The sequence below is a fragment of the Monodelphis domestica genome, chromosome 2 (genome assembly GCF_027887165.1).
Source record: "Monodelphis domestica isolate mMonDom1 chromosome 2, mMonDom1.pri, whole genome shotgun sequence".
NCBI classification, from domain to species: Eukaryota; Metazoa; Chordata; class Mammalia; order Didelphimorphia; family Didelphidae; genus Monodelphis; species Monodelphis domestica.
Window position 1 is genome coordinate 62,205,223 of NC_077228.1, and position 24,016 is coordinate 62,229,238.

Genomic DNA, 24,016 nt, shown 5'->3' on the forward strand with positions numbered 1-24,016 from the left:
ATTAGTTTCAACTCTTTCCATATTGGCATAGAAGTTCCTCAATCCCATATGGATTGGTTTCATTTTGACCAGTGTGCTTGTTTTGGCAATTTTCAGGTTAAGTCTGTGCTTCTCATTTTTATCCCATTTCCTGGAATCATACATAAACATTAATCATAGTCCCATAACATTCTATCAATAAATGGCAGGTTCCCATAATTTAAAGCTTTGGGGTATGCATTGACATAATAGCAAGTATATACATATTAAGCTTGTATTACTGCAAAAATATTATATTAATTATGTGTACCTTTAGTACAAGAAATGAGAAAAATCAAATATTCTAATCAAAATAAAAGAAAATCAATAATAAAAATAAGGGGAAAAATCAATAATTCAATGTGTCTTTGAAAAAACATCATCCACTTGTCAATGGATTATTATCTCCAATGCAGGTGATAGGATACAGTCAATCAGTCTCAACAGAAGATGCTTTCTTCACATGTGAGCAATGAATCCAAGATTCCTCTCCAACCTTTATAGATGTTGGAGTAGTTAACAATATTTGGAATGGTCCTTCCCACCAAGGCTGAGTTGATCCAGTACACTTGAAATTCTTAATATATACTTTGTCTCCTGGGTTCAGGTCATGAAGAGAAAAGTCTAGTGGTCCGGCTTGTACTGCAGCTCCAGATTCATGAAGTTCACGTAGTTTGTGCTGTAATTCCTGTATATAGGAAGCAATAGTAGTATCTCCCCCGAATAGTGATGTATATGCAGGGGGAAAAGGGTTAGCCTGTAAAGGTGGATGTCCAAAAAGCATCTCAAATGGTGAGATATGTAGGTCTCCTCTAGGCCTGCTTCTAAGATAAAATAGGGCCAGAGGGAGAATTTCAGGCCATTTTAAATATGTCTCAGTGCATAATTTTCCAATCATAGTTTTAAGTTCTTTGTTCATCCTCTCAACTTGGCCTGAGCTCTGGGGATGATGTGGAACATGGAATTTTGGAGTTATCCCCAAGCAAGAATATATCTGGTTTAGGACAGAATCAGTAAAATGACTTCCTCTATCTGAATCAATAAGTGCTGGAAGTACAAAATGAGGAATAATTTCTTTTTAAAAGTATCTTAGCAACAAAATCTGCTGTGGCTCGGGTCGCAGGAAATGCTTCCAGCCATCTGGTTAGTTGATCTACAATGACTAGACAAAATTTATAATGTCCAGCCTTTGGCATTGTTATGAAATATATCTGTAGATGTTCAAAAGGTGTGTAAGCCAGAGGATGCCCACCAAAGGCTTTACCACGAAATGCATGTTGGTTATATGCTTGACATGTATAGCAGGCTGAACACACTTTAGAGGCTATAGTAGTTATACCAGGGGCTATCCATACTCTCTTGACAGAGTCCACGATGCCCTGGGTGCCAAAGTGACCATTTTTATGAATAGATTGGCAAATTTGGTGATAGAAACTTCTAGGGAGCAGGGGTTTTCCTTCAGATAACACCCATACTCCATTGATCTGTTTTGCTTTGAATTTTTGTCTCCATTTTCCACTTCCTTTTCATTATAGGAAAGTGATCAATTTAAATCATCAGTTGTTGTTAATGTTAAAATTAATTCAGGCCCTTCTATGGCTGCTAGCTTTGCAGCAGTATCTGCTCGATCATTTCCTCTAGAGACAGGGTCAGTGCCACCTGTATGGGCAGAGCAATGAACTATAGCTAGGGCTTCAGGAAGCTGGAGAGCAGAAAGAACTTCATTAATAATTTCTGCATTAGCTATAGATTTTCCAGGTGCAGTTAAAAATCCTCTCTGGAGCCACAGCATTCCGACTGAGTGACAAATGCCAAAAGCATATCTAGAATCAGTATAAATTGTTGCCTTTTTATCTTTGGCAATTATATAAGCGTGCTTCAGAATATATGAGTTCTGCTCCTTGAGTGCTAATGTTAGAGGGTAATGAAGCTGACCACTCAGTGGCAAATTCTGAGACTACGGCAGCTCCAGTATAGCGTATGCCATCCCTCATAAAAGAGGAACAATCAGTAAATAAAATCAGATCTGCATTGTCTAAGGGAGTGTCCAAGAGATTATCTCGAGGCTTTTCTGCCATGGACACTAATGTTTCACAATTGTGTAATGGTTCTCCTGAAGTAGGTAAATCTGGAAGCAAGGTGGCAGGGTTAAGAGTAGTACATTTCAAGGTAATGTTTTCACTATTTAACAAGGTTATTTCATACCTTGTTATTCTCTGATCTGAGAATGCCTGTGTTCTATGCTTTAGCAACAATGCTTCTACCTAATGTGGGAACATAATTGTTAATGGACATCCCAATACTAGATCGACAGTTTTTGTCACTAGTTAGGCTGTAGCAGCTACTCCTCTAAGACACGGTGGTGTTCCTGATGCTACTGGGTCCAGTTGGGCAGAGTAATAAGCAATTGGGCGCTGAGAAGGCCCCAAAGTCTGAGTTAAAACACTGGAAGCTACTCCTCTTCGCTCATGTACATACAAAGTAAATGGCTTGTTATAATCTGGGATGCCTAGAGCAGGGGGCAGACAGGATAGCCTTTTTTAGCTCTGATAGACTGTCAAGTGTTCTGGCTCTAATTTGAGGGGTTCAGGGACTGAATCTTTTGTTAGTGCTATAAGGGGTTTAGTAATTTCCCCATAGCAAGGAATCCATTGTCTGCAAAACCCTGTTGCTCCTAAAATTGCTCTCAACTGTTTCTTAGTAGTAGGAGCACTTAAATATTGAATATTCTAAATTCGTTTTAGAGAAATATAGTGAGCATCAGCAGTCAGGATGAATCCCAAATATTCTACTTTAGGGAGACATCACTGAACTTCATCCTTTGAGATTTTATGTCCTCTTTTGTACAATTCCAAAAGAAGGTGTTTACTATCTTCTTGACATGTTTCTGCATCTGTTGAAGCCAAGAGTAGATAATCTACATATTTGATTAATTTGCTATTTTTAAATGTTATATTATCTGTGTCTTGGCTCAAAATTTGTGCAAATAAGCTCGGGCTTTCAACATAACTCTGTGGCAAATGACTTCATGTATATTGTGAGCCCTTCCAGGTGAAAGCAAAAATATGCCTGGAGTTCTCATGTATAGGTATGGAAAAGAAAACTGAGCACAAGTCTACTACTGTAAAGTATGTAGCTGTGCTAGGAATAGAGGAAATAATAGTATTTACATTAGAAACTACTTATTCACCACCCTCAGATCCTGTACGAATCTATATAGGTGCTTGCCATCGGGCCCTCTTTTTGGTTTCTTAATTGGCAGGATGGGCGTGTTGTATTCAGATTTGCAAGGGCTTATTATTCCCTGTTCAATTAATGAGTTAATAACTGGTGTAATACCCTCAATTGCCTCTTTTGAGAGGGGATACTTACTTGCCTTATACTCCATAGTAAGAAAGAGGAAAAAGACCAGGAACACGCTGGTAAATGTTTAACAACTGTCTATATAATACACTTTTGAATTAAATCTATTAATATTTTCTTCATGACTGTTTTAAGTCTAGGTAGCTAAAAGAACCATAAATCAAGCCCTGATTTGTACCATTTTTCTATTTCTGATTTATATTCATACGGAAAATTTAACAATTAGATCTTTGAGACAGGCACCCACCCAGAAAAAACCTCATGTGTACAAAAGATATTTATAGCAACTCATTTTGTAGTGTCAAAGAATTGAAAATAAGGGAATACCCACCACTGGGTAATAGGTCAACAAATTATGATATATGAATGTAATAAAATACTATCATGCCATAAGAATGATAAAAGAGATGGCTTCAGGGAAATCTAAGACTTACATGAACTTATATAGACTGAAGGGGGTAAAACCAGGAGAACAGTTTATATAACAACACTATGAAGATGAACAGTTTTGAAAGACTTAACAACTCTAATCAATGCAATAATCAGCTGTGATTCTAGATGACTGAGGTTAAAGAATGTTGCCAAACACCTGTGGAGAAATGATAGCCTGAGGATGCAGCTAGATGGACCAATGGGTTGAGTCAGGTCTAGAGATGGGAGGTCCTGGATTCAAATCTGGCCCCAGACACTTCCTAGTTGCATGATTCCAGGCAAGTCACTTAACCCCCACTGCCTGGCCCTTACCACTCTTCTGCCTTTGAATTTATACACAGTATTGATTCTAAGATGGAGGGTAAGAATTTAAAAAGAAAAAGAAAAGAAACAATAGACTGAATATGCAGAATAAGACATACATATTTGGACATGGCTGATGTGAGAATTCTTGTTGCATGACTAGGCATATTTGCCATATTCTTTTTTGATTTCTTTCTCATTTGAGGGTGGAAGTGGAAAGAAGGTAGTAAGGAGAGAAAATAAATATTTATTAAGTAAAAAAACTGAAACAAGAATGTTAGCCTTAGTACTACTGAATATATATTTTTTCATTTATTTATTTGGGGGGTTTGGAAATTAATTTTCTTCCTTAAAATTACTTAATTATACATAGAAATAATTTTTCATAATTTTTCTGATATTTTAGGATTCAGATTTTCTCCTTCCCTCTTTCCTGCCTCTCCAACATGGTAGTCTGATATAGGTTATACCAGTGCTTTCATACAACACATTTTTCCACATTGTTTACATTCATTCATTTGTAACAAAATAGATGATCTCTTATATTCCTTGCAATTCTGTGACTGAGTATATGAAAACCTACTTCGAAGTCGTCTTGAGTTTTGAGTGCAGAATTCACTTGCATCATGGCAGCTAGGTGCTCAAAATACTTGCAATGACAAGCACAATCCAAGCTGTAGATCTGCCATATTGTGGACAGGCAAGAGATTTGTTGGTAAAGCTGAGCCATTTTTCTCTTTCTGTCAGGCAAAGGACAAGTAAAATTGTACAATGGGGCAACAAGAGAGAAGCAACAGAGAAACAAAGGGAAATTCTACTTAGGATGCAATAGTGGGCAAGATAATTCCTGAAGTTACTTTTTTCTTGCCATATCTTTGAAGCAACCATCTCACTATAAAAGCTAGTTTAAGAATAACTGGGCTGTTAATCACTGTTGTGTCCAAATTTTGGGACCCCATTGGGGGTTTTCTTGGCAAAGATACTAGAGTGGTTTGCCATTTATTTCTCTAGCTCATTTGACAGATGAAGAAACTGAGGCAAACAGGATTAAGTGACTTGCCCAGGATCACACAGCTAGTAAGTGTCTGAGGTCAGATTTGAACTCAGGCAAATGAGTCTTCGTGACTTCCAGTCCAGCACTCTGTCTACTGGGCCACCTGGCTACACAGTTAATCGTTAGCCCCTAATGACGGAGGAAACACAGTTGATGGGGACTCGAGCAGTTGGAAGTAGAAAAGAGACATTCCAGGGTAAATACCTCAGAACTCTGAAAGGAGCTAAAGCCTGTCTGGCTCTCAGAGAGTATATATTCTATTATATTTGTGTTTCAGACTGCTCATGCCTGCCATGAGGATCTGTTGCTCTTTGGGCAATTTTCAACTTCAGTTTCTCAGAAAGTAGTCATATCCATACAACATAACCAGAAAATTATTAGGGTTTAAAGGATGGATCTTTGTTTCAGGAAGAAGGTTGGGGTCACTATCTTGAGAGAAAAGCAAGTTTCTTGATGTAGAATGCCCTTTGAGAAAGAAGATAGGGCTGAGAGGTAGCTCAAGGGATAGAGAGCCAGACTTGGAGATGGGAAGTCTTGGGTTCAAATGCGACCTCAGACACACCTAGACTGTGAGACCCTAGACAAGTCATTTAACCCCCATTGCCTAGTCATTACCATTCTTCTGCCTTGGAACCAATATTTAGTATCAACTATGGAAGGGAAAGGTTTAAAAAAAAACAAGCAGGAGCATTAGAAGGACACTCTGATTCTAGACTCTCTTCCATAATAATGGCAAGTACCTTTGGTGAATCTTCATTTCCTACATTTATGCTTCACTTAGCCATATTTATGAATCATGCATAATTTTTGCATGTACACTAGCAACACCTTTTGGGAGGGCAGACATCAAGAAAGTATTTTGGTCAAAGGAATGTAACTCTTTGTTTTTGGACACCAAACAGTAAGGTCAGAGCATGATGTCAGTTAGTGTGGATTATCACTTGGGAAAGCCTACCTATTTCCCATTAGGTAGCAGAGGATAGAGCACTGGGCACTGAGTCCATGGTCAACCTCAACCTCAAACACTTCTTAGTTTTGTGACCCTGGACAAATCACTTAACTTCTGCTTGCCTCAGAATTCCTCAGTTATAAATCAAAGATAACAATAGTACTGACCTTGCAAAGTGGATATGAGGATCAAATAATATTTGTAAAAGGCCCTTAGCACAGCTCCTGGAACACAGGTCTATGTAAATGCTTATTCCCTCTTTCCCCCTTTCCCGGAGACTAGCCTCATCAGAAATATCTCCGATTATATGCAGATTATTCTTATAAACATTTCATATAGATGGAAAAAAAGGCACATATACCATTTATTAATAATGTTCTCTTGGTCACTTTTTTTTTAACCCTTACCTTCCATCTTACTGTGTATTGGTTCCAAGGCAGAAGAGTGGTAAGGGCCAGGCAAAGGGGGTTAAGTGACATGTCCAGGATCACACAGCTGGGAAGTGTCTGAGGCCAAATTTGAATGTAGGACCTCCCCTCTCTAGGCTTAGCTCTCAATCTACTTAGCTACCCAGCTGCCCCCTCTTGGTCAATTAAATTACTTTCTTTCCACACTAATATTCATTTTAACCATTCAGAATCTTCAGAAGATCATATAGCTGGCCAACATACGTTTTCTGAACCTCTAAGAACTGTCCTGTCCTGGTCCTATAAGGCTACTTAAAGGGTTCTTGAAGACACTCCAAAAGCCAGACCATCCACTCTTCTCCAGAGTGATTACTTCCTTTGGAATGGGCACCTATCTAAAAGGATGACACTTCAAAATCATGCTGGAGTTCTCCTGTGTCAGATTGTTGGGACGCCTCATCCTGTAGGGATGTAGGATGCCCTCCCCAGCTCTCTCCCAATTCTGTCTCTTACTGTGGAGGAGGGAGGTTCTGTGCCTTCTGGTTGATGTAATTGGCATGTTTGTTTTTCTCAATATGTGTCTGGAGGAGAACCGAAAAGCAATTGTAAGGAAAGACACGGTTTAGTAACTTCAATGCCTTCCTCGTCATCTTCTTGGCAAGCACCATCTGGCCCACATGGAAGGAGACCTATGTGCCAAGGAGAGGAAAAGAGTAGGAAAAGTAACTATATGAGAACAATAGCTGACATTTTTCTATCTTCCATCTCTCTTACTCATTCTCTCACCACACATATACAACACACACATGTGAATTACAAAGTGCTTTGCATATATTAATTTTCTCAAACTCTTAGAATCAATGTTATGTATTAGTTCCAATGCAGAAGAATGGTAAGGGCTAGGCAATGGAGATTAAATGATTTACCCAAAGTATCTGAGGTCAAATTTGAACCCAGGATCTCTCATCTGGTTCTCAATCCACTGAGCCACTTAGCTGTGCCCCCCAAATATTAATTTAATAAAGTCCATTCAAGCATTCCAGAATTAAATTTCTGTAGTCCAGCCCTGCCTGAAGGAAGAGCTGGCATGATGCATTCTTTCTCCCAGATGGGAATAGGATGCAGGTAGCAGGTGATTTCAGGAATATATACATGCACACATATGTGCATATATATCTATATCCAACTCTAGAGATATAGATATATGTACACATACTCATATAAACATAACAAATATATACACATACATATATAGTTACATTAAAAATAATAATGGCTCTATTTTGCCTTTATCAACCATTTTTTGATGTTGTTTTAATTCCTTGTGAATCACCTGATTTTAGCGATTTCACAAGACTACTACTTCAGAACTACAAGAATATTCCCTTCCCTCTCATTTCAGTGTCTCCTAGCTCCCTCTACCAATAAGAAAGCAGATGTCTCAATATCTATAATCCTGTGTTTACTGTTTTTCTCTCCTTCCAGATTGTATATTAATAGTGAGAGATCAAACTCCTATGTCCTTGGTTACTGAGTCTTGGACCTGGTTTGTTTTGCAACCATGTGCATTGCCAAATAAATCATTTGTTTAGATGAAACTCAGTTTCTTCCCCCCCCCCCACTGTAACAGTTATGGTGACCATGAAGGAATGGGAGATTGCAAAGCTCCATGTGACAGCTGAACCTTTGTTGAAGGAATACTTTAGGGCCATGTTGGTGAACCTATGGCATGGGTAATAAAGAGGGTTGCTCCCCTCCCCCTCTTCACCATTCCCCACCCCTCTGCCCAGCAACTGGAGCACTTCCTCCCTCCTCTATCTGGGATAAGGAGGCAGCTCACGTGCTGCATGAGGGTTGCAGTTTGGGCCCTTGGTCTCTAAAAGGTTCACCAACACTGACTGAGGGCAATCTGATAAGATTTCTACTAATAGACTTCTCCACATCCTCTGAATGATATCCAGATGCACTTCTTTAGAAGTGAGTAGTCTCCTGACAAATGTACCATAGAGACCAGCTCTAGTAAGTTGATGGATACCCCTTAGATATGTCTGGCCTGGAAATAGGGGAAATTTCCCATTTGGAAGTGGATATCTAAAGATGGAGCTCTAAGAATGCCTTGGCAGAGTCATAATTGAAAAAGCACTGTAGAAGGATGGAGTTTCAAAACAGCTCTCCTGGTTAATAACATAATATAACATAACAAAAATAACATTATTATACATAATAATATATTATTTATGTATAACATATAATATAAAATCAAGCAGGGATTTTAGATTTAGATAAAAACTTTCAGTAGGATATAAGCAGGAAAAACTTCACCAATGACTAAGTACTGTGTGTATGTTTTATGTGTATTATGTGTATTTTATGTCTTGGTAAATCAAACTAGCTTCTTCCTATGGCTTGATCAGCCAAAGGAAAAAGAATGTTTTTCTGAGGAACTTTTCTGAGTCTTTGGGAAAAAAGTTTCTCTTTGCCCTCCAAAGTCTGGTCAAGTTAAGGAGAGAGGAAAAAAGACAATACAGATAAGGAGGTTCATCTTTTTTTTCCTCATTCTGTGAGAATTTATGGCCTTGTGGTTGATAAATATAAGCTCTCTACTACGACTTTGCAAATTATGGTTTAAATATTTTTATAAATATTGAAATGTTTTAGTGAGTTTAGGGGTACCACTTTGTGGAATTTGCCTTAAGAAAAACTAAGAACAAAAGTTACATGGAAACAATGCTTGAACCTTTTATCACTCATTCCCTGGAGAGCGATCAATTTTTTGTTTTAATGCAAGGGAAAAGGTGATTTCACCGATTAAAGAAAACTGAAGCAAATTTGAAAGTAGTATTAGTAAAGTTCCAAAACAAATTTTAAAAATGAGTTTGCAGTTTTCAGTTTAAATTTACCTGATCCTTAAAAACTACCTATTATTAACTCTTTTCTAGAAATGAGTTTAAATTAGGGAAAACCTTAAAAATAAGTAAAATTTAATTTGGAAAAATGTTTTGTGTTGCCAGTACATTTCTTCTGTGAATGATATAACAGAACTTTATAGTTTAGGCAAACTTAGTAGCAAAATCACCATAAGGTATTGGAATAGACCATGTGTTTGCAAGCTTTTCAGAACTCCAGAGGTAAAAGTATTGCAGTATTAATTGTTTTTGTGTAATCAAAACCTCTGCTAAATTGCAAGGGGGAAATTCAGTGGAACGACAGGTTCTTTAGATATTCTTAAATATGATTGGGAAATAAAGAATAGATGAATTAGGCAAATAAGAGGAAATAAGAGAGGTGTTGGATCCAAATAGGAAAAGTTAAAATTTAAAAAAAAGAAAAGGAAGATGCAGTTTTGAAAGGCTTTGATCTAAATCCACTGGAGGGATATCAAAAGAAAGGAAGAAAGTTTGAGCAAGTAAGGATGAAAGGAGAATGGGCAGAAAAGTTGTAGTCTGTTCCGTGAATACAGGTTGAAAGTAAAGGAGTTTAGAGTTTTTGGAAAAAACATTTTGATCTCATTTAGATAAGAAGGATATGAGAAACTATTTAGTTATTCCTTATGAAATGGAAAATGTAGAAATATGCTTGCAACATTGAGTTATTCTTTTTGAACAAGTAGCTTTTGCTGCCTACATGCCCTGTCTTCTTTGACCTTCCTGGGGTTATAATTGAAAAGCCTCAAGGAAATGTAGGACTGGATTAATTTAACACATAGTGGGACATCTAGGTGGTTTGGTAGATTGAGAGACAGTTGTGTGACCCTGGACAATTCATTTAACTCCAATTGCCTAGTCCTTACCATTCTTTTGCCTTGGAACCAGTCCTTACTATTATTTCTAAGAAGGAAAAAAGAACACACAGGAATTGATTTGGCAATTAGGGTGACTTAAAAAGAAACTTTTAAAAAGGTACAGAGAACTGGGAGTACCACCATAAAATTTTCCTTAGATTAATCAATACTTTATTTTATTTATTTTTTTAAAATACTAACTCCTAGTCTTATTTGTTAGTTCAATAGTTCTTTTACTTTTAATTTTATCAGTTTCTCCTTTGATTTTTAGGATTTCTAATTTAGTCTTTATCTGAAGGTTTTTAATTTGTTCTTTTTCTAGTTTTTTTAGTTGCATGCTCAATTCGTTGATCTCTTCTTTCTCTTTTTTATTAATATAGGCACTCAGGGATATAAACTTTCCTCTGAGTACTGCTTTGACTGTATCCCATAAATTTTGATGTGTTGTTTCCTCATTGTCATTCTCTTCAATGAAAGCAGTAATTGTTCCTATGATTTGTTCTTTGACCCACCAATTTTGGAGAGTTCAATTACTTCATTTCCAATTAATTTTTAATTGCCTCTCTATGAATCCTTACTAATTATAATTTTATCACAGGTTACAAGAAGACTTCATGTTATTTAATATTGATGATCATTATTGAATTGCTTAGGATTTTTGTTTCATGGTGTTTGTGGTTGCTGAGTTTTCTTGGTTACTTTGGTAACATGTAAATCTCTCCTCACAAATTAGTTTATGGTGAGTACTATAAGTAGCTTCATCTTTAGCCTAACTTAATTCACTTACAGAGTATATTTAGCAAGGTATGTCTTCTTAGGATATGTATGAGATTATGATTCTGCTTATATTCTTTTTGACTCTCACACCATCTCTTTGATGCCCCTTAAAGAAGGGTATTCTTTCATCCAGAAATTCTTAATACATAAAGCTTTTAAATAAGTGATCCTGGAGGTTGACAACCTTAGGATCAAAGGGGGAATGCTTCATTAAAAACAACATTAATGACTCCATTTTGCCTTTTTCCATTATTTTGTGAAATTAAATTGCAACTCTATGTGAGTCACTTGATTTTGTGATTTCACAAGTTTAATCCCCTTCCCCTCTATAACCTGGCTACAAAAAATACCCTCTCTCCCTCTCACCTAAGTGTTTTCTGTTTCTTACTATCTCCAAATTGTATAATAACAGTGAGAAACCAAACTTCTGGGTCCTTGGTTCCTGAGAGCCATGGACCTAGTTTGTTTTGCAACTGTATGCATTGCCAAATAAATTGTCTGGATGAAACTTGATTTCTTTTTTCCCTATCATAATAATAAAAAAACAAATAAATAAACACACACATATCAGTCCCATATATAGTTGTATCTGATGATTCAGTTATCCATTGTTTTTCATGGATAAAAAAAATTCCAGAAAATAAAAAACAAATAATTCATAACATAGCATTGAAAAAATTCCAGAAAGATTAAAAAAAATCCAATTCATAACTTTCAGACCACAAACCAAATGAGAACAGGCTGTAACATGGTGACATTGACTATCCCAGTACATGAATCATCTCCCTTTGTCCCCATACCCATGCAAAAACTTTTCTCTAGGGGGGCAACTGGGTGGCTCAGTGGATTGAGAGTCAGGCCTAGAGACGGGAGGTCCTGGGTTCAAATCTGACCTCAGACACTTCCCAGTTGTGTGACCCTGGGCAAGTCACTTGACCCCCATTGCCTAGCCCTTACCACACTTCTGCCTTGGAGCTAATACACAGTATTGACTCCAAGATGGAAGGTGGGGGTTTAAAAAAAAACAACTTTTCTCTAGCCTACCTCTAGAGTTCTTGCTGATTTTTAAAATTTAATGCATTATCACAATCCCTTTGTTTTTAAAAGCTCATATTTACAGTAATAATGGTCTCATAGTAGAAGAGTAGAGGTGCTGATAATGCAGTTGTGCCTTTCCTCTTACTCCCATAGAGGCTGATTTAATTATCCTGCAGTTAAAAGAAGATGTATACATATATCCTGGGTTTCAGTCATCCACTGTAGGTCTTGAAACATATCCTCAAAGATACAGAGATCCTACTGTATATGCATATATACACATATAAATATAAATGCTGACTCTAGCTCATGAAAATGTTCTAAAAGAAATATAGAGAAAATGTGGATAGCATAAAATCACAAAGACATAAAAAAGAGAAATGGAATTGAGGAAGGAGTTCACCTTTTTTTTTTTTATTCCTAAGCACTACCTTTCATGGGGCACATAGAATAAAGAGAAAACTGCTCCCTCTTTTTAAAGAGGGAACCTTTGAGCGTATAACCCATGAGTGGAAGAATAGAATTCAGAATATCTTTAAAAAGAGATTAAAAATTAGGAAGAAGACAAAGTAAATGAGCACTTCTTAGAATAGAGGATCAAAAAAAGAAAAAGGTTTAAGTTACAAGGTTGAATGAGGTAGAGGGAAGAAAGATATGGATTATGCTCTTATCTAGATGAGAAAAGGGAAAAATCAAAAGATGGGGAGAAATATATGATCAGAAGAAACTAACAATTTAAATAATGGCTATATCCAGCGAACACTTGATCTCTCTGCCAAGTGTGGAGATGACAACAAAGGAAATGCCAGGGTCAAGTATAAATAAATGTATTTGTAAAATCCTTTGGAGGAAGATGAAGATTATAAGAAGTATTGTCATAACATAGAGAAAAGGTGGAGACTAGGACAAACATAGGGAAAGCTTGGCTTGAGGTGGAATTAAGCCCAATAGTCCTGAAAACCCAATATGAAGCCAGAGTGTGGTGGGGGGATGTAAAAAACGGACAGATCTCATAGGATTCCTGATGTTAGATTTTAACAATGTGCTACTCCAAGAAGTAGGAATGGCATAAAGGAAGCAGCTAGACTAGTCTTAAGTATACATAGATACCTTGGAATTAATGTAATAAATAAATAAATAATTTTAAAAAATCAATAAAACTTAAGAAAAGGATGGCTAGGACCTCTAGGTCTAAATGACATCGAATTAAACTTTTGCAAGAATCTCATTTTGAAGGATATGGAATCGCCAAGTGTGTATGTGTAGAAATAGTCAGGTAGAGTGATGGATATATAATCAAAAAGATCCAAATTCAGATTCAAATTCAGCCTCAAACACTTACTACCTGTATGACTTTAGGCAAGCCATTTAACCTCTGTCTCCCTCAATTTCCTCATCTGTAAAACAGTGATGCTATTATTAAATAGCACTACCTCACAGGGATGTGGTGTACATAAAATGAGATAATATTTGTAAAGCACTTTGCAAACCTTAAAGCAGTATATAAATGGTAAAATAATGATATTAATATCATCATTAGTTATGTTATTCACACATATATCGCTATATGGTATATCTAGCTAGTAGGAGAGGGTAGATCTGAGTTGTCTTTCTTTCCTTAAGGGAAGATACCAGTAAATGAGCTGATATGATGGGACTCTTCTGGTTGTAGTGGCAGGCAGCCTGTAAACTGTGAGACATGGTGGTAAAGAATAAAGAAGGATACTAGAAAAGGGAGGTTATAGACCCTTATGTAATAATTTCTTACCTGACCCTTAAGAGCATAAAAGATGGCAACCTCAAATTTGAAGCTCCAGGATTTCTCATGCTTCATAGATTTTAACAATCTCTCCCCTTCACATAAATACACATATGCCTGAAACCAAGAGACAAGGTAGCAGATCAGATAGGGTCGTATTTCCCAGGACGGTCTTTCCCTACATTTACCAGAGAAAAGAGCAACAAGAAACTGTTGCCAAGTTCTACCCCTGCCTCCATCCTCTCAGCTCTGAGCATATGGCAAGTCTCTATGAAGTTCCACCCACTGCCTTGGAAGTCTAGGGCTGCAAAGCAACATGCAATAGGATTTACCTACATGACAGACAAATCCCATCCATTTGCCTTCTCCAAATCTCAACACAGTGAGTGGTCGTTTTCATTTCAAAATTTTACTTCCACAAAAGGTAACAAATTATGAATTGCTCCAACCATTTTGGAGGACAATTTGGAACTTTGCCCAAAGGGCTATAAAACTGTCTATATACCCCTTTGATCTCCCAAAGAAATTTTTTAAAAGGGGGGGAAAGACCTACTTGTACAAAAGTTTTTATAGCAGCTCTTTTTGTGGCAAAAAAGAATTGGAAATTGGGGAGATATTCATCAATTGGGGAATGGCTAAAGAAATTGTAGTACATGATGGTGATATAATACTACTGTGCTATAAGGACTGATGAGCAGAATGATTTTAGAAAAAGCTGGAAAGATCTACTTGAACTGATACATAGCAAAATATGCAGAACCAGGAGAATATTGTACCCAGTAACTAATATTGTGGAATGATTAGCAGTGAAAGGCTTAACTCCTATCAGCCATACAAGGTTCCAGGACAATTCTGAAGGACTTATGACAAATTATCCTATCCACCTCCAGAGAAAGAACTGATGGGGTCTGAATGCAGATCAAAACATACTATTTTTCATTTAAGCTTATTTGGATTGTTATTTGGGGGTTTTGGTTTTATATGAGTATTTTTTTATAATAATAACCAATATGGAAGTATGTTTTGCATGATAACACATTCAAAATCCAAATCAAATTACTTGCCCTCTCTAGGAGGAGAGAGGAAGACAATTTGGATCTTATAATTTAGGGAAATGTATGTTTTAAATTATTATTACAAGTAATTGGGAAAATAAAAATTTTTTTAAAAAGGCAGCCAGTTAATGTTGGATAAAGGTAGATTCAGAGTATTTCTCCTCAACCACCCATAACTCCTCACAGCCATGTGGCACAGTGCATGGAGTACAGGGCATAGAGTTAGGAAGACCTGAGTTCAAATTCTGCCTTGACACTTACTAGCTGAACAATACTAGAGAAGTCACTGATCCTCTGTCTGCCTCAGTTTCCTCATCTGTAAAGTGAAGAAAATAATAGCCCCTACCACCCAGAGTTGTGGTGAGGATCAAATAAAATAATAATTATAATATTATTAATATTATTATATTATATTATATATGTAATATATTATATATTATAAATAAAATAATAAATATAATATATATAGGCTTGGCACAATGCCTAGAATATAGTTAAGTAGTATATAAATGTCAGCTTTTGGTTTAATTAATTATTATTATCCTGAAGTTCTCATAGCAGCCTATATTATCAGAAGATACTCCCTTGGGGGACTATCTAGGTTGGGTACTAAACCCAAGTCATATATACTCATCCTGTCAGAAGCCCTTTGTGGAATAGAAAGACAGGAAGATCTTTGCATTCCCAAGAGATTGTAGGGCCAAGAAGAAATATATCTTCTCTCCCTTTAACTTTATTTCCTTCCCCACATACCCCCATAGTATTTTGACATAGATGAAATCTGATTCAATGCAGTGTCAAAGGCAGCCTTGAAAAAGAAAGGAAAGAAGAGAAGGTTGTCAAAAAAAAGTACCTGAGAGGTGTATAAAGACAAAATGAGGCAGGCTGGAAGGTCTAGTCCCTCCCATATTATTTGGATGGTGGTGCTTCTTTGAATCTGGACCAACAGATAACTACTATCTTCTTTTCCCACTGGGTCCTGACCCCTACTTCCCTGAATCAACTTATAGCTCTAGTTTCTTGATCTCCTACTATGTTCCTAATAGTTGTTGTACCCTAGGAAATATTCCGACCAATGGTACAAGAAAGAAAATGAATGGCTTACTAGATTGTAAGCAACAAAATCAGTTTGAACAATATTCTAAGGAGAAATTTGTCCAGGATACTTGGCCATTGTTGGGAGGGTGCTATCAGTAGGGAGAAGGAAAAAGTCCCTTCTTTCCTCTGTTTTGGACCTCTTTCTCAGAGTCATATTTTTAGAGCTATGCACTAAGGATATTGGATGAATAGATGATGCTTTGTGTTGTGGCTCCTGGTATTATTGTTCTGCAGAAATATAAATGGTGATTTTGGTACCTGGAATAAGCAGCATACCTCCCAAAAACATGGCCTCAAATCAACTTTGTAAGTCATTATATAAAAATAATCTGAAAGATAATTAAGCTAAATTGGGTTGAGGAAAAAAGACTTATACAAGAATATTCATAGCTGCGCTCTTTGTGGTGGCAAAAAACTGGAAAATGAGGGGATGCCCTTGAGTTGGGGAATAGCTGAACAAATTGTGGTATATGTTGGTGATAGATGTAAAAGAGAGAATATACATGCATGCAAAGGACATCATCTGTCAATCAAAAGGAACATTCCAAATGGAATGTCACCGGGAAAAAACAGTTGGAGCTAAGCCAAAGGCTAAGAGGCTGGACTAAACCCTTTGGCTTCTAAACTGGGCTGGACTGTCCTGGGGCTTCTGACAGAGTGGGGGAGAAGAAGAGAGGCTTTTGGCTTCTTGTGGCTGATGGTGGTGGCTGAGCCTGCTAATTTGTATCTCCAATACTTATCTGGCTGATTGACAAAGGAAGAAAGAAGACAAATAGTTGTCCTCCTATTTCTCTGACTGTCCCTGCTAGTGACTGATTGCCATTTCCCCAATATCCTCCTAACCCTCATTTTAGAGAATAGGGAACCCTTTCCCTCTTACCTTATTCTCCATCCTTTCCTGTCTTCCCCAATAAATCCTTACTTGAGTTAAAGAAGAGAAAAGAGTATTTTCTCTAGAGAAGGGGGAGGGGAAGCTGAAAGGTTTCTGAAGTGGGAGGAAAAGGGAGGAGGATAGGAAAAACTGATCCATTAGTCAGCTAGAGAATCAATCGACACCCTCAGGAATATCTATCTATTATATAGATTGGCACCCCTAAAACAGACTGAACCCCAAAATCCTAAGAAACTCCAGTAGGAAAGATATTTAAGCAGGTTATCTGTGGAGCTGTGGTTATGGCAGCTATTGCTAGATTCTGGGTCTACAACATACTTTATAGTAAAATGACCCACAAGATATTTGACTCGCTGGACTACATAGGCAGCACAAACATGTTTATACTGCAATTACCTTTTCAAACTGAACCTATACTCTGGCAAATTCTGGCTCAGGTTTATGTTATCTTTATGGCAGTTTTACAAACTCTAACTTATTTGAAAAAGATTTATAGATTTGTGATCCCCAAAAAGGCAGAAAAGATACTGGTAGATAACAACCTGGAAAGCATCATTAAGAACTTGTTTGAAAAATTGATCAAGGAAAAAGGGCTAGATCAGGTTAAGGACAAGAACAATGGACAGGCAGATAGTGTACCTAATGAAAAGGAAAGAAAGGCTAAGAAATCTAAGGTCAATGAAAAGGGAAATGAAGGTGACAATGACACCAAGTCTGACAGTGAACCAAAAAAGATTTGTCCATTGAAGGAAGTCACCAAGCTATCAACTACAACTGGTGTACTACAATCTAAAGTCCGCAGGCAATTTACATCACAGGAACTCGAATCCCTAAAAAGATGTTTCCCAAATTTCACAGAACAACCTTTCAAATCACAGAAGGAACTGAAACGTGCTTTTAGGACCTTTGACCCTGACTTTGAAGATGAAGTTTCTCCTCTCTGAACTGTTTAGCCCCCATGAGCAAAGGCAATTCCTTGAAAAGACTAGGACTGATAATAACTTAACTAGCTGGCCAACTGAGGAGCAAAGGGAAGATCTAGATTTTGCAAATCCCACTAGGATGTCCTATTTAAGGAAATGTAGGGAAGACTTGCTCCAGGCTATTAAGCAATTTTGCTCAAAGTTGAATGCATGGGCTAGATTTGATAAGCTCATACAAAACAAAGGAGAACATCCAGCCACATACATTGATTAACTATCAGAAATGGCAGAATCAATATTGGGTCTAGAGGCTAATAGTGAGGAGTCTTCGGGTCATGTGTGTAGACAGTTTTTGAGGGGCTGCACACCTCATTTAAAGAACTTCTTTAAGCACTATTTCCCTAAATATGACACGGTCAGTCTCATAGAATTATGTGAAACAGCTAGTTATCTCCATGATAATCATACAGAACAGCACAAACAAATGCAAGACTTGAAAGATAAACTAGAAGTAACAGAAATATCTAAAAGAAAAAGAGATAAAGGAAATCAAGAAATTCAAAATGGCTAGGACTTTCAGAAAATCTAGTTACACAAAACCAAAACCAATGCAGAGAGAAACTAGGGAATGCTTCTTTTGCCACAAGAGGGGACACCTGATTAAAAAAAATTGTTTTCTCCATCCTTTCAGTTTTCCCTCCCCCTTCTCAGTTTCACTCAGTGAACTATGATGCTCTAGAGAGAATATTCTTTTCTCTTCTTTAACGCACGTAAGGGTTTATCGGGAAGATGGGAAATGATGGAGAATAAGGTAAGAGGGATAGGGTTCCCTATTCTCTAAAATGAGGGTTAGGAGAATATTGGGGAAATGGCAATCAGTCACTAGCAGGGACAGTCAGAGAGATAGGAGGACAACTATTTGTCTTCTTTCTTCTTTTGTCAATCAGTCAGATAAGTATTGGAGATACAAATTAGCTCTTCAGGCTCAGTCACCACCATCAGCCACAAGAAGCCAAAAGCCTCTCTTCTTCTCCCCCACTCTGTCAGAAGCCCCAGGACAGTCCAGCCCAGTTTAGAAGCCAAAGGGTTTAGTCCAGCCTCTTAGCCTTTGGCTTAGCTCCAACTGTTTTTTCCCGGTGACATTCCATTTGGAATGTTCCTTTTGATTGACAGATGATGTCCTTTGCATGCATGTATATTCTCTCTTTTACATGGAATACTATTGTGCTCAAAGGAATAATAAACTGGAGGAATTCCTTGAGAACCGGAACAACCTCCAGGAATTGATGCAGAGTGAAGGGAGCAGAACCAGGAGAACATTATACAAAGAGATGGATACACTGTGATACAACTGAATGTAATGGACTTCATTAGTGGCAATGTAATGATCCTGAACAATTTGGAGGGATCTATGAGAAAGAACACTATCCACATTCAGAGGGAAAACTGTGGAAGCAGAAACATAAAAGAAAAACAACTGCTTGATTACATGGGTCAAGGGGATATGATTGGGCATATAGATCCTAAATGAGCATCCTGGTACAAACATCAACAACATGGAAATAGGTTCTGATCAAGGGCACATGTAATACCCAGTGGAATTGCGAGTCGGCTACGGGAAGGCTGGGGGAAGGGAAGGGAGGGAAAGAATATGATTCTTGTAACTAAGGAATAATGTTCTAAATTGACTAAAAATAAGCAAGCAAACAAACAAATAAATAAATTGGGTTGAGAGTGAGTTTACTAGAATGGTCATGGATGAGTATTACCATTACCTGACATCCCAAACATTGGTGGTTTCTTATTTTACTTAATCACTCTTGCTAATTAGGGGCAAAGCTCTGTTGTTTTTCTGCTGCTGAAGGAATATATGTGCCACTAACATGTAACTATAACAAATTTGAAAATTGCATACTCCTTTAACATAATTATGTTAAAGTTTGGCACTCTAAAACTTACCAAATAATAATCTGTTAGATTGATATAACCAGCTACAACTTCTAAGTAGTAATATAAGGCTTTGCTTGATTCTTCTAGAATTGTAAAGTGGTAGGCAAGAGGTAATAAAACATATTCCAGTATTTCCAGACACTGACAAGGTTCTGTAGGTGCAGTTATTTCCTCAGTTGAGCTTATTTTTATTAAAGTGTTGTCAAATAAACACAAGATCTTTTCTCCTATTTCTTCAGGACTGGTGAAGAAAAATGAAGAATGATAACTTAAAATAGCATCATGTGTTTTTAGCATCAAAATCTTTTGCCTACTACATGACACCATAATATAGTGGAATCTATTCTGGATATAACTTCTGCCTTTATCAGATCAAATCAGATTAAGTGACAGTTTTGACAGATTAATATACCTCATCTTCCCCCAATTTCCCTGTCTGGACAATAGAGGACACATGACATTGACTTTCAAATGTTTCTAACAGTGTTTTGATTTCCTTGGATGACAGATGTTTATTGCCTATCTACCCTTTATTGTATTACTGTACCTGAGATCTTCTGACAAAAATTCAGCTCTCTCTTCATTTACTGGACTGTATGGGAACATCGTTTCTGTACCTATGAAGCAAATTAAATCAGTTGGTTGGCTCATTTCTTTCTTTCTTTTTTTAAACCCTCACCTTCAATCTTAGATTCAATACTATGTATTGGTTGTGTGGCAGAATTGTGGTAAGGGCTAGGCAATGGGGGTCAAGTGACTTGCCCAGGGTCACACAGCTAGGAAGCATTTGAGGCCATATTTGAACATAGGTTCTTATGTTTCTAGGATTGGTTCTCAATCCATTGAGCCACCTAGCCACTCGTCCTCTTTGGCTCATTTCTATGTCCCATGAAGACTGAATCAATGAATTGACAATCTTGAGCAAAAAGATCAGATGCTAATGGAGAGATGCAATGGGATCATAATAAGACAATTCTTGGCACCAATCTATAAGACAAAAGACCTTCTGAAGGTAGGCTTGTCTCATTGGATTTCAGAATGACACAAAATATACAAATAACTCAAGAAAGAACAGAATGGAATCTCAGATGTTCCTTAAAGCTTAACTAGGCCAACTTCCTCATTTTCTAGGTGAAAAAAGCAGGCCCAGAGATAATGCTGACTTGGTTAACTTAGAGGCAGAACTAGGAATAGCTTCTAAGTCTTCTCCAAATCTCATGTTTTCCCTATCAAATCATATGGGTTTATAAGGGGAAAAATTTAAGTTGATTTTCCCATGCATTTTTCTATGTTGCTTCCTCATCTCCCTTTAAGGAAAGGGTGAAGATAAAACAAAGATTGAGATCTGTACAGCTCAGATTTCTTTCCTCTTCTCTCAAATGAGAAATCCCTTCCAACTTCCTTCTTGTGATCCTAGAAGGGACCCAAAGTAGAGTTAGTATATCTAAGGTGTATTTCTTTTTACTGGTGGCTTATTTGATTTTGGGTGAAGCATTAAGTTTCTATGTTTCCATTAAAAAAAAAAAGATGAATTCTATTCATTCTTCTTGGCTTCACAGTGTAGTTATGAGAGAATGAGATATCCAAAAAATACTCTCAGTTCCTCAGGAGGCACACACATGAGGTTCCTTTATGTCATCTCATGACCTCAAGGCTTTAGAAAGAAATGCTGGCAATGAAAACCAGAGAAATTTATGACAAGACTGAGTTGACCCTTGCAAATGACAGTGTTGTATAGTGGATAGATATCTGGACCTAGCATTGGGAAGTCCTAACTTTGAAATAAACTTTAACCACTTAGTTAACTATATGACCTTGGGTAAATCATTCAACTTTTCTGGACCTCAGTTTCCTCATCTGTAAAGTGATTCCTTGACTTCTAGTTCTCAGACTATGGTCTCATTATGAAACTTTAGTTGAAGTGAGCAGCTAAAGTGTCAATGATCAAATCCTTTCAGGATTGTGGCTCTAGAATAGGTAAACAAACAGAGAAACCTGCAAACTATTTTGGATCAAAGAGAAGAGGGTCTAGTAGCTCTGGAGCTCTTGAGCTCTGGAGTACAGTCACCATTAATGAGCATGACATGGATAAAGACCCAGCACAAGAGACTGAGGAGTAATGAAATAGCCAAGAAATAATAGTGTCATGAAAACCCAGGGAAGAGAGGTTATTTAGGAAGAGAAGGACATCAAGGATCAAAAGTTGTAGAGAAATCAAGAAGGATAAGGATGGAGAAAAGGTGATTAAATGAGATCATCAGTAATTTTGGAGAAAGCAGTTTCAGTTAAAAGACAAATTAACTGAAAAATGAATTTAATGAATTGCTATACTGGATCTAATTCTGATCAATCAGCAGGAACTAATGGCTGAAGTGAAAGAATCTTAAGAGGAAGTAACCATGTCATCATTCAGTTTATGATGTCTAGGAAAGGAAACATGGGGCATGATAAGTGTTATACTCTAGGTCAGGTCTCATCTGAAACTATAAAAGGGGAAATGGTTTAAGAGAGACTTTTTGAAAAGAAATTTTCATGATAGAATTGCAAATAATTCTGATGAGGAAGAAAAGGTAACTAAAGTGACCTTAGTGGCTTTGTAAAGAACACTGATGCACTCACAGTTTTTAAACTCTTCCCTTCTGCCTTGGAATCATTACCAAAGGATTGATTTCAGGGCAGAAGAGCAATAAGGGATAGGTAATTGAGGTTAAGGGACTTGACCAGAGTCATACAACTAAGAAATACACACATTTTTAACAAAAGGGAGTTTAAAAATTATGTCAGATAAGAAAGAATGGGCCAGACTTGCTGCTTGGGGTAGATGGACGAGGAAAAGGAGAAAGGATTTTGCTTTCATCTTTCCTATCAGGGGCAGTGATCTTCATATTTGGAAGAGCAGAACAAACCCACCAAAAGGGATAGAAACCAAAAAAGGTAAGATAGAGAATACCCATCTCCTCTAAATAAGCTCTAGCCCCTGCTGAGCTGAATTGTAGCCTAATGGGTTGAAAAAATTCATGAATGTGATTGATGAACTATTCTCAATCTTTAGGAAGGCACAGAGAATGGTACAGATGTAAAGACTTGTGAAGATTAAATTTAACTCTCCCCCCAATTGTGAAAATTAAATTAATTAACTTTCCCCTGATTGTGAAAATTAACTTAACTCCTCTGCCCATTTTTAGATTTAATCACCAAAAGTGTAAACATGCTACTTACAGTTGAGTGGGAAGATCTACCCATTTTTAGATCTAATCACCAAAAGTGTAAACATCCCACTTAATCATTAAGTGGGGAGGTCTGTGACCCACATGTGTAATCATGGGTTAAGAATCAGAATCAAACTGATTGCCCCTGGGCAATCCTAAAGCAAAGCTTCAACTGTGATCAGTAGACATAAAATTATAGGAAGGCATAGGAAATGATGCAAAAGAAAGTGTCTTTAAAAGGGAGTTACAACTTCCTGAGTGGAGTTGAACTTGGACTTTGCCTTCTTCTGGAGTTCTGAGTTTGAGTTGGAGACTAAAGAAGAATCCGCTGACCAGACCTGAGACCTTATTCCTGGTGAGACTATCCTTAAATCTCTTCCTTTGGACTGACATCTGGTAAGTGAAAAAGGCTGACTCCTTTCCTGGATTTTCTGAAGAAATAAGCCTCAGGAGAGACCTCCCTCTTGAGAGAGACATCCCCAGGTCCTTGGCTATAAGGGCTAAGGCCTCTCAAGTTAAGGACTAAACTCCCCTGCCTGGTTTTGAACCAGGGGTCGGAGTAAATTATTTAATGCTTAGGCTAGATATCTTATCCTATCATCTCTCTGATTTTCTAACTTCACTCCTTCTATATTTTGTAAATAAATTGTAAATAAACATCTTTGGAATTAATATAAATTCTTGGCAACCCTACATTAAAATAAATCATCCAACCTTTTTAATAAATAGTCCTCCTTTTCCCCCTTACAGACTGAAGAAGCAAAAAATGGTCTCAATTTATAAAAAAGGGAAAGAAGGATGATCCTGAAAAGTCCAGTCTAATGACCTGGGTGTCAACTCCTAGGCAAAGTTCTAGAATGAATTCTTAAAGAGATGGTTTGTGACCACTGAGGGAAAGAGTTATTTATTTCTAGAAAACAATGCATATTCACTAAAAAAAAAGATTAATAAAATTTAGGTTGTAGAAGTAAAACTATACTATCCCAAGTGAAGATAGTAATAGTTCAG

General features: G+C 37.2%; 1 protein-coding gene across 11 annotated transcripts in view; it reads right to left on the minus strand.

The window, feature by feature from the left end:
* ADCY10 (adenylate cyclase 10) overlaps positions 1-24,016 on the minus strand; it is a 136,553-nt gene that overhangs the window by 16,171 nt on the left and 96,366 nt on the right. For all 11 annotated transcript variants that reach the window (XM_007480714.3, XM_007480713.3, XM_016429938.2 and 8 more), the window contains 5 exons: positions 20,347-20,416; positions 19,809-20,040; positions 13,891-13,998; positions 7,040-7,215; positions 4,700-4,856 (listed from right to left, as the gene is read on the minus strand). In XM_007480714.3, the coding sequence (XP_007480776.2) occupies positions 4,700-4,856; positions 7,040-7,215; positions 13,891-13,998; positions 19,809-20,040; positions 20,347-20,416 (743 nt within the window). The remainder of the gene's footprint in view (positions 1-4,699; positions 4,857-7,039; positions 7,216-13,890; positions 13,999-19,808; positions 20,041-20,346; positions 20,417-24,016) is intronic.